The 11,066-nt window shown below is 38.9% G+C and overlaps 1 protein-coding gene across 1 annotated transcript in view; it reads left to right on the top strand.

Moving 5' to 3' along the window:
* The first annotated feature begins 6,104 nt into the window (after positions 1-6,104).
* SPTLC3 (serine palmitoyltransferase long chain base subunit 3) overlaps positions 6,105-11,066 on the top strand; it is a 100,151-nt gene continuing 95,189 nt past the window's right edge. The window contains exon 1 of the mRNA XM_081943684.1: positions 6,105-6,601. Within this exon, the coding sequence (XP_081799810.1) occupies positions 6,491-6,601 (111 nt within the window). The 5' untranslated portion in view covers positions 6,105-6,490. The remainder of the gene's footprint in view (positions 6,602-11,066) is intronic.

Genomic DNA, 11,066 nt, shown 5'->3' with positions numbered 1-11,066 from the left:
GACATAAGCAATCATGTCAATAGCTTCTCATGCAAATTTTAGATTAGATTATTATCCTTTATAAGTATTGCTTCATAAGACTTTATAAATAACTCAAGGCGGTGAAGATATATAATGCTCCTTCCACTTCTTATTTCTCCGTAACAACAACCCTGTGAGATGGGTTGGACTGAGAGAGAATGACTGGCTCAAAATCATCCAGTTTATTTTAATGCCTAAAGTGGGATTAAAACTAACTTTCCTGTTTTCTAGCTTGGTGCTTTAACCAGTAGTAGGCTAAACTGGTCTCTAGATCCCTCACCATACAGCAGGGGTGTCAAATTCTATTTCATTGAGGGACACATCAGGGTTGTGTTTGACCTCAGGGAGCTGGGTTGGGTATGGGTGGGTGGGTGTGACCAAGGTGGGCATGGTCAGCTTGACATCACGCATGTTGGGGGCACCTGTGGTGGCCAAGTGCTAAGGCAGGACTTCCCTCAGACCCTCCCTCATTCTCATTATAATCTCCTTCCTTCCTTCCTTCCTTCCTTCCTTCCTTCCTTCCTTCCTTCCTTCCTTCCTTCCTTCTTTTGCTTCTCTCTTCCTTCTCCTTTCTTCCCCTCTTTCTTTATTTTTCCTTCCTTGCTCTCTTCCCTTCTGTTTTGTTTTTAGTTTGTTTTATTAGCCCTGTGCCAGCAAAAACAAAGTCCGCCCCCTCCTCCAGCACGCAGCCCTCCCGAGCTCCATTTTCGTTGGCAGAGGCACCACAGGCCGGTCCTTTGCTGTTTTCAGGGCAGCCCTGCGGGCCAAATCTAAGTACCCTTGCTCAGAACAGAGCGGTATGTATTACTCCCATGATTTATATATCATACTTTTTTTCAAGCAGTTTAAAACTGCTTTACATTTACTGGCACATATTTTGCTTACAATCCTGTGTCATCTACATGTTGTGTTTTAGATTTTTTTTTATTCTGCCTTTTTTCATAAAGAATTCAAGGCAACAAACATATCAAATTACTTCTTCCACCTCCTATTTTCCCCACAACACCCCACACAGCTGGTTTTTTATGCCCAATAGGCAACTAGAATTCACAGTCTCCTGGCTTCTTAACCAATGTATGAAATTGACTCTCAATATTGTTTTATATAAATTGGGGCCATGTGATCTCTTTCCCATCACATAAGTGTCTCTTTGATTTATTTGGTACCAGACAGTGGTGGGTTTCAAAATTTTTTAGAACCTCTTCTGTAGGTGTGGCCTGCTTTGTGGGAGTGGCTTACCAGCCATGTGACTGGGTGGGAGTGGCTTGCCGGCCATGTGACTGGGTGGGAGTGGCTTGCCAGCCATGTGACTGGGTGGGTGTTGCCAACTTGTAAAATGTGGTGAAACTCACTTAACAACGCTCTTGCTTAGCAACCAAAATGTTGGCTCAGGAACTCTGGCATTGAAGTGTGCAAGTCTTAAAGCTGTCAAGTTACAAGACCCCTGTACCCCTAACCCTTTAGGGGGAAAAAACCCCAGGGGTGTTCAAACTTGACAGCTTTAAGACTTGTGGACTTCAACTCCCAGAATTCTTCCTCTCGCTCTTCATCTTGATGATGTGTGGACGGGGTGGGTGGGAGGGAGCTGGAACCGGTTCTAAACGGCACTGTAGATTTGTGGAACCTATGCTATAGAAGAGGTTAGAACTGGCAGGAACCCACCCCTGGTACCAGAGGACAAGACTTTATTTCCAACTCTACAAAAATATTTGAGAGGGGTTTACTCTAGTGTTTTTATTTATCATAATTCTTGTGAATCTTGATTCTTGTCCCGGGTGTTATCTATTCCTCTCAGCATTCATACATTTTATAAATATCCCCTCTCTACAGATATTCAGAATCAATTATAAATTTTAAATACCTAGTCCAGTCTTGTACTTCATACCAAAAGCGTACAGCCTTAAGATTTATTGAAGGACACTGTTTGTTTAGCAAACTACCATATATCACAGAAGCGAGTACACCTTTTCATATGTGCGTTGCATTATTTTGAGGGGCAGCACATTGACAGTTATACAAGCTGTATACTCACTACTTTACATTATAGCCTAAGTGTCATTTCTTCAATGTTATCACATGAAAAGATATACTTAAATATTTACAAAATGTGAGGGGATGTACCCACTTCGGTGATATACTGGTATATGCCTAACAACAGAAGCAAAACACATCCATGTTATGTAGGCAATGCTTTTTTTGAATAAACTATCTTATATAAATGCTTTTTTCACGATCTGTTTGTAGTTGTTTGTAATAACTCTTCAAAATAAAAGAAGAAAGAGTGATTTGTATTTATTTAATATATTAATATGCATGACTCAAACTCAACCCCTCCAAGACGGAGTGGCTGTGGGTACCAGCTCCCCGGTTCAGCCAATTAATTCCATCATTGGCCATCGGGGGCATCCAACTCGCCCCCGTGGAGCGGGCGCGCAATTTGGGCGTCCTTCTGGATGCCCGGCTGTCCAAGGATGACCATGTGACAGCCGTGGCAAGGGGGGCGTTCCACCAGGTTCGCCTGGTGCGCCAATTGCGCCCCCTACTGGACCGGGACGCCTTACGCACGGTCACTCATGCGCTGGTGACGTCTCGCTTGGACTACTGTAACGCTCTCTACATGGGGCTTCCCTTGAAATGCACCCGGAGGCTACAGTTGGTCCAGAACGCAGCCGCGCGGGTAATTATGGGGAGTACTAGGTACTCCCATGTGACACCGTTCCTGCGCGAGCTGCACTGGCTTCCTGTGGTCTATCGGGTGCGTTTCAAGGTTTTGATAACGATCTTCAAAGCGCTCCATGGCTCAGGACCTAGTTACTTGCGGGATCGTATTCTGCCCCATACATCCCTGCGACCAATCCGCTCGCACAGAGAGGGTCTCCTCCAGGTGCCGTCCACCAGGCAGTGCCGGGGGGTGGCGCCTAGGAGTAGAGCCTTCTCTGTGGCGGGCCCAGCCCTGTGGAATGACCTCCCCCGGATATTAGGAATACCTCTGACCTCTGCTCCTTTCGTGTAAAGCTCAAGACCCACCTATTTCAAGAAGCTGGCCTGGCTCAACTTTGATCCAACTATATCGCTCCTGACGGGTTTTTTATTTGGGGTATTTTAATTGTATTAAATTATTTAGGGGTTTTTAAACATTGTGTTTTTAATTGTTTTTTATTCATCAGCTCACCTCCTCCTTGTATATGTATATGTCTTGGTATACGTTTTTGTTATATGTATGTTTGTTTATATATTTATTTCCTATGTTTTATTGTACGCCGCCCCGAGTCCTTCGGGAGAGGGTGCGGCTAAGAAATAAATATTTATTATTATTATTATTATTATTATTATTATTATTATTATTATTATTATTATTATTATTATTATTATGTTTGTATCAGGCTGATTAGTCTGTAACTTTCCATATGCTTCTCTTTTCTTAATCAAATCGCTAACCAAGCGTGGGTTACTATATTGGGATTTTCAGTTCAGTTCCTCACCCCATCTACTTGTATTGAATACACTCTTTGCTTGGTAGGTGTAACAACTGGCAATCTGCTCCTATGCATATTTACTCAGAAGTGAATATGAAGTTTCATGTACAGTGCTGAGTTACCATAGGTAGTGATTATATTTTCTGAACTCAGTCTATCAAATTTGCATAGATTTACCACATCTGCAGACAATCCTTTTGATGTTACTGCTTTTCTTTTTACTGTTTTGTAAATAATTTTGTGTTCTCTAAAATTCTAAATTAAAAAAGGAAAATTACAATACCGTGTGGTACTTTTGAGTGCTACAAGTTACATCTGCTCTGATTTTTAAGCACGCACCCACATATTTAATATTCAACCTTCTATTTTTATTAATTCAGTATTGTAATTTATTTAGATGGAGTTGCTTATTTTTTTAATGCAATGTCAACATACTTTGCATTTAATTGCACTTAAAATCAATCCTAAGGCAGCTAGGGGACTGAACAGGTGAGTCACACATTTCTTCATAAATCTCATTAATGCATACCATATGTGCTGCTCCTGCTTTTAAAATCCTCCACATTATTAGGTAATTTATTTTATAGGCTGCCCAACTCCATCACGACTCTAGATGGTGTACAATATGAAACTATTAAAAATAAAATAATGCAAAAATCTTACAAAAACAATCGTCTGGAAAAAGAATGTGAACACATCCCCCAAGAGGTCCACCAAGTGCTCCAGCCCAAGACTTGGAGAAGAGATAAGTAGCTTTTTAGGCCTCATTTAAATAGGGTCAGAGTCGTGGCCATACATCTCCTTGAGCGATGTCATTCCAGAAGACCTCTTTCTTGGGTACCCTCAGCAACATCCAAAGCATGCTGGCTGTGCCTAATCATCAAAGATTGGCAGAAACTATTAGGGTCCATCAGATAGCCAGGTCCTATGCCATGAAGGGCTTTATAGATGATGGCCAGCACTTTGAATTGCACCCAAAAGCCCACTGGTAAACAATACAGCTCATGGTACCAAGGTACCATGTGGGTATATCTTGGCATGCCTGTAACTTCCTATGCTGCTGCATCTGGATCATGATTTATGTGGGAAGGGGATGTCATAGCTTCCTAATGATATACTCAATTTACACTATCTCAGAAAAACAGAGTTAAGATCTACTGGATGCAAAGTCAATTTCTTCTCCCCTTGTACGGAGAGGAAAAATACTGCCAGAGATCCTTCTGCAATTGTAATGGGACTATGCGGCTATGTCAAATTCTTGTCATGAGTTTTCTATCCAAGATTTAGCTGTACTATCATAAGTGTGTGTGCATGCATAAGGGCCTTTGAGTCGGTGTTGATACCTTGCAACTACTTGGAAAAGTCCCTGCAATTTTCTTGGACAGTTTTCTTAAGTGGCTTGCCATTATCTTTTTCCTACAGCTGAGGGAAAGTGATTGGGCCAAGGTCACCCAGCCAGCTTTGTGTGTAGTTACTAGCTTGATGCCTTATTTTTTTAAATTTATCATATTTAGAAACCACCCAGCTTCCTCCCAGAGGGACCCTTAACCAATGCCTAATACTTAGACCATAGCCAATACACCAAACTGGTTCTTTCACCATTGTAATTATATTAATACAAATAGTTATATATTCCTGCATGTATAATTTCAAGATTTGACAATCCTGAGCTTTGAGCATTATTCATGAGGCATACTTTTCCCACAACACTGTATAATGAAGGAGAAACTGCATTCCATAGAAACGAAACTTTGGAATTCATTAGGTTAATGTGCTTAAGCTAACACAAATATTATAGCACCAGAACTACAACCTGCTTTATGGAAAAGCGACTAGACGAACAAGATCTGGGTCCTCAACACATCAGTACACACCAGCAGAAAGAAGCAGGCCTAACACCTGTTAAAAGTTGCTAAATTTAGATTTCCAAGCCAACAGTACCCCCCCCACACCTAACTTTTTTGCCTTTGCTTTCCTGATTTTCGCTTTGTATCAAAATCCAACTAATCCTATGATTTGCAGGTGCACCTAAACTCGGCCTAAATTTTTAATCTTTAAGAGCAGACACCGTGGAGTTTTCCCCTGAAAAATAATGGATAGATTTACTGTAGTTTAGCAATGAAATTTATTTATTATTTATTTATTTATTTATTTATTTATTTATTTATTTATTTATTTATTTATTTATTTATTTATTTATTTATTTATTTATTTATTTATTTATTTATTTATTTATTTATTTATTTATCGTTCGTTTGTTTGTTTGTTCATTTGTTTGTTTTTATTTGCTGCCTATCTCCTTGTGGAGCTACTGTGGGCGATGATCAGCCCCAACGCCTCTCTTCCAGAAAAAAATATACCTTTAGATCGGTTAAGAATTCTCCTGACAATGGGGCTGAAGGGGAAGGGAAGGAAGGAGAGGAAAGTTAATTTCAAAGTAAGCAGTCTTTTTGTACTGATTGAGAGAGAGTAAATAGGGAGGCTTCTCCCTGCAGATTCCTCGCCATACAAGTAGAGCAAGCCTTTAAGATTCAGTGTAAAAATATTTATAGGCGCACGGAGCGCCCTGAACAAAGCCAGCTTTGCGCATTTTGAGTCCTTTAGCAAGCAGCCTGCCTGCCTCGAAGCGTTCCCGCCTTCTTTTCCGCCCTCCTTTTTTAGCAGCTTCGCTAATTCCTCTCGAGTCACAGCTCGGTGCGCTCGGCAACAGCATGGGCTCTACGCTTTGCGATTTCAGTACATCCACGTTTTGCCGTTTTCGTTCCCTGGGACTACGGAGAGAGTTTGCCTTTTAAGTGGTTGAGATTGTATGAAGTGATTTAAAAAAGAAAAATAAACCTCCTCGATCAGCCCTCCGGACCAGTTGGATATCTTGGTACAGATCTTTCTGAAGGAATCGGATTGGTTAGGGTTTGTTTTTTGCTCAGCTTTTTGAAGTTTGAAGTACCGAGGCGTTCCTAAGGGACTAGAAACCTGGTGTGTGTTTAAAGCAAATGGCTCACCCGAAAGGTCTCTCCAATGGACATCTACACTGTCGTCAGAAAAAAAATAACCTCTTAAAACACGGGATCCACAAAAAAAACGGCTTGGTTAAGGAAACTAAGGTAAGCGCTACACTCCAGGATTGGCTCCCCAACTTGCCGGCCTCTTGATTTTTTTTCTTCGCCGTTATTTTAATGGAAACTTTTTAGATGTACCATCTGTCCTTCCTTTCCCGGCCTTAAAAGTTTTTCAACCCGCGGGATGTGGTTGCCTAAAGCAAGCCGGGAAGAACTCATTCTCCTTTTTCTCATTCATTGCGGATAATTTCACGGTTCTCTCTTTAATCTTTCATCGTAAAACCTGCATAACATTATTAATTGCTCCTTTAAAAACAAACAAACATCAAACCCTTTCTCAGAAATGCCAGGTCAATTATGTGTTTTGGCTCCGATTGCAAATTCACCACTAATCGGTGCAAGTATGATGATTTTGTAGGTTGTTTCACCACCAGCTCGCTTCTCTGCTCATCTCCGTTGGGAATAAACTGATAGTATCTTCATGTTGAGGTATTACCGGCGTTCCTCACTTTATCTTCCTCGATTTCAACTTTTCACTGGTAGTCACACCTCTCAGGTGCTTCCTGACGGGTTTTTCAGGTGTCATCTTGACAAACAGGTCTTTGCAATGGTTGGAGAAGCAAGGCTGTCTCTGGGGGTTATTTTCTAATACAAGATGGGATTTTTGAAAGGTTTAGTTGGGATGAGGAAAAAGGTGGAATGTGGTATCCTTGATCGCAGGTCAGTTAATTTATTAACTATTTTGATTATTGTAAACAGTTGTCATTGACCCTGTGCTGGTGGTTTGATGCTCAGGGATGGTGGATATCCTAATTCATAAATATGAAATATAAAATCATTTGCTTCCTCTCCTCTTGCTGCCCCAAATGATCTAAAGATGGGATCAGGTTTGAACAGAGTGAATGCTAGTAATATAATGGCTAGTAAGCAGCTCTCTAGAAGTCCTCAGAAAAATCTCCTTAAGATGATAGAGGTTGGACCAGTAACCCAGAGTGTGCTCCAATGCTGAGCTGCAATTCTTTCCTTTGAGGTAAAAAAAATAGCTTTTATTTACTTATCAATCAATAGCTGAAGAGGCTAGAAATGAAGTGGCCACCCAGGGACTTTCTTAGCTGAGGCAAGTGTCCTTTCTTAAGTTAGTGGCTTGCTCCACCTTTCCTGACATTGCTAAATATGTCTAGTGAAATAACAGCTGCTGTGACTAATTTGCTCAGACTTGATCTTATACATAAATATTTCCTAACTTGATGCTCTTACTACCAGAATTTTACTATGACTTATTAAACAGATCCATGCAGGGCCTGACCTAAAAGTTTCTGTGAGTGGTAATTTCTTGGGGGTAAAAAAAAGGGGGGGAGGGGAGAGAATGATGGTAAACCTTAGAGAAACAAGCATATATTCTAATATAATACATAACATACTAAATTGGTTACAGGAAGCAAAATAATATTTAATATTAATGTTTTACAATTACAAAATGAATTCCTAATAGAATGCAGTGCAAAATTCCAATTTATCGAGGTTTCGTCTTATACTATTCCTGAAGAAATGGATATTTCCCTAGTTTATCTGAAAGAATCAGAAAAATAATGGAATTTTCCATAAAATCAGTAATGCAGTTGTACTTAATAGTGTCTGGTTGTATAATAACATTTTGTTTCTTTTATTAGAGTTTACAGTTTCTGACTTATATCACCTGAAATGTTTGGTATAAAAACATCAATTTATTGTACATAATACTATGTAAATGTATCTATCTTCAGTATGCCATAAGTATATTCATGATTTAAATATGCATTAATGGAAAAATGTTTTTACATATGCTGTTGAGAAGAAAGGAATCTCTGAAATTTACTTGTTGAAATATTTATTAATATTACAGGTTTATATAAACTTATTTACCTATTAATTACCCAAAGTTTACTTCATAACCGCTGGACTTTAAAAAAATATTCAGGTCATTTTTGTTTGTTTTAAAATTAAATTTATAGTTAATTTGTTTAATTTAGTTACTGAGTTATTTTGAAAATATTATTCTCAATATATGCTTGCCAGTTGCCTAACTAGGGGGAAGAATCCAGAAAGAATGAAAATTAAGGACTTCCCATAACATAATAGTCACATATTTAGGTTGCTACTTAATCTTATCACATAAGTCAGCATTAGATCTTTAGTTAGTTTTTGTAAGTTTTAGACTGCCACTGTACAAACAAACTTATATGGTTGAAATTTTGAATGCTATCTAACTATCGTTAATGCTGATTTAAAAGAACTATAGTTTGCTGGAAATATAAACTCTTGTTCTTTGGTTACAACTGACAAAGGTGTTTTGGAGTTTCTCCAGTTACAGGTCAGCCCCTCTCAAGTGCATGTTCCCTGAAACTGGCTAGCCCAAATTTGAACTTTCTTCAGCAACAACAGTGTAGGTAACCATACAAATTATGTATTTACCAAATTTACAAAGTAAACATTGAATCTTGTCAAATTACGGTAAGATATCAAATAAAAATTTGTATAATAAAAAATAATAGAATGCTATAGAGATGAGGTGTCTGTTCTGAGTGTTCCATAACATTAGTTCCATGATGGAAAAGCACTGTTTTCTGGCTTTAGACTTCCTCACTAATGGATGTTAGGATACTATGAACCTCTTTTCCTGGGAGGATCATCTTAGCTGAATTTAAATAGGTGATCCTGAAATTACCTAAATGCAAAACTACAAAGCCTTTTTTGTGAGTCATAACTAATACTTTGAATTGCACCTGGACGCTGGTAGGCATTGCAGGACCCACAGTATAGTATAATATTGATCATGGCAAGTAGTATATGTTAACAAGTGAGCTACTGTATTTTGGACTAACTATAGATTCTAACTGGCCTTCCGAAGCAACTTTGTGAAGAGCACATTATAATACTTTAATTTCATGGGTCACAAGGATATGAATCTTCATAGCTGAATCAGCCTACAAAAGAGAGGACTGAAAATGGCTCACCCATAAGTCTCCCCAGCCACAGCATCCATCCCATCCTCAGGATGTTTTGGAAGTCTTTGAAAAAATGGCTGTTCACCCAGACTCCTAGGGTAAGGTGTTTGTGAAGCCCTGTTGTTAATGCTTTTTTGTTAGAGAAAGTATGTTTTTTATTGCTTTCCTTTTATTCTTATTTTGATGTAAAGCCATTGTAGAATCATTATGAAATCAGGCATCTTCTAAATCTCATAAATCCAGCAAATAAACCTGCCTTTTGAGCACTAGCTATAAGTGGCAGTACGGTGCATTCAATAGGGGATAGAAATCAGAATGAGCAAACAGTAATTCCATCTTGCTAGGGTTCAACATTTCCTCCTATCCAAAACTCAGCAGCTTGCAGGCATTGGGATAAGTTCAGCAACATCTCTAGTAGATCTAGGGTAGAAATATGAAGCTGAATATCAGCATATTGGTTGTATCATATTATAAACTGTGGGATGACATCTCAAAATGGTGTCACATAGATGCTAAAGAGCAGAGGGTAAGGACTAGTCTGTATGAGTCCCCAGTCTTTCTTCTCCCAGTACCGCTGATTAGAATTGCCTACTGAGATAGGAATGGATCCACTTCAGAACACTGTACTGAATCCCCAGAGGGATATCACGGTGGTCAACAAATTGGTCATGTAGGAAAAGAAGAAGGGCACACTTTCCCATATCAGGGTCCCAATAAAGACCATCCACTGGAGTAATCCATGTTGTCTCCATCCCATGTGCAGCTCAATATCCTGACTGAAAAGGGACCATGTAATCTGCTTTCTCTCAAATTTTCTACAGTTGAATCTAAACATGTTCACTCAAAAAGAAGTTTGTAAACTGGGCTATAGTTATCAAACACTGCTGAGTATGAGGAAAGTTTCTTATTGAAAGTTGATAGTATCCTCCTCTCCCAAGGGGGAAATCCCAATGGAAATCATGTTCTAGTATTAATGCAGTAAGATAAAGGAAGTTTCCAGATAAAAGTGCCCACTTTTATCAGATACTGACTTGGTTCACCAATGCCAAATCATGGCTTGTTTTAATCGTTTTACTAAACAAAAGCTCATGTAACCTCACAAATAAGATGTAAACCACATTTTATACATCACAATAGTTGGATTCTTTATCTTTTAAAATAAAAATGACATTGAGTCATAGCTTTTAAATCTGTTTAATGTGTTTTCTGAGGTGAAGGGAAACACTGAGTTTCAGATAGAAGACAATGGTATTTACATCTCTTTTCCAATAACACGTCATGGGTAAGGCAAAACAAAATATAATAAAAGCAAGGCTGGAAGCAATTTCAGATGAATATGCTATAAACCAGTAGTAATTCTATTCTTACTTAGTTATGTTTGTAGAAATGATACTGGAAATTTAAAACTTGACAGAAAAGATTCCAGTGTGCTAAATTGCAAGCAATTTGGCTTTCACTGAATATGAAGTGTGAACTTACGTATTAGTGAATATAAAGTATGATTGTGGCTTAGCATTGCGTATGCA

The sequence above is a fragment of the Natrix helvetica genome (assembly GCF_964273705.1).
Source record: "Natrix helvetica genome assembly, chromosome: 2".
In the NCBI taxonomy this organism is placed as follows: Eukaryota; Metazoa; Chordata; class Lepidosauria; order Squamata; family Natricidae; genus Natrix; species Natrix helvetica.
The sequence above is the reverse complement of the archived record's forward strand: the minus strand, read 5'-3'. Positions and strand labels throughout refer to the sequence as shown.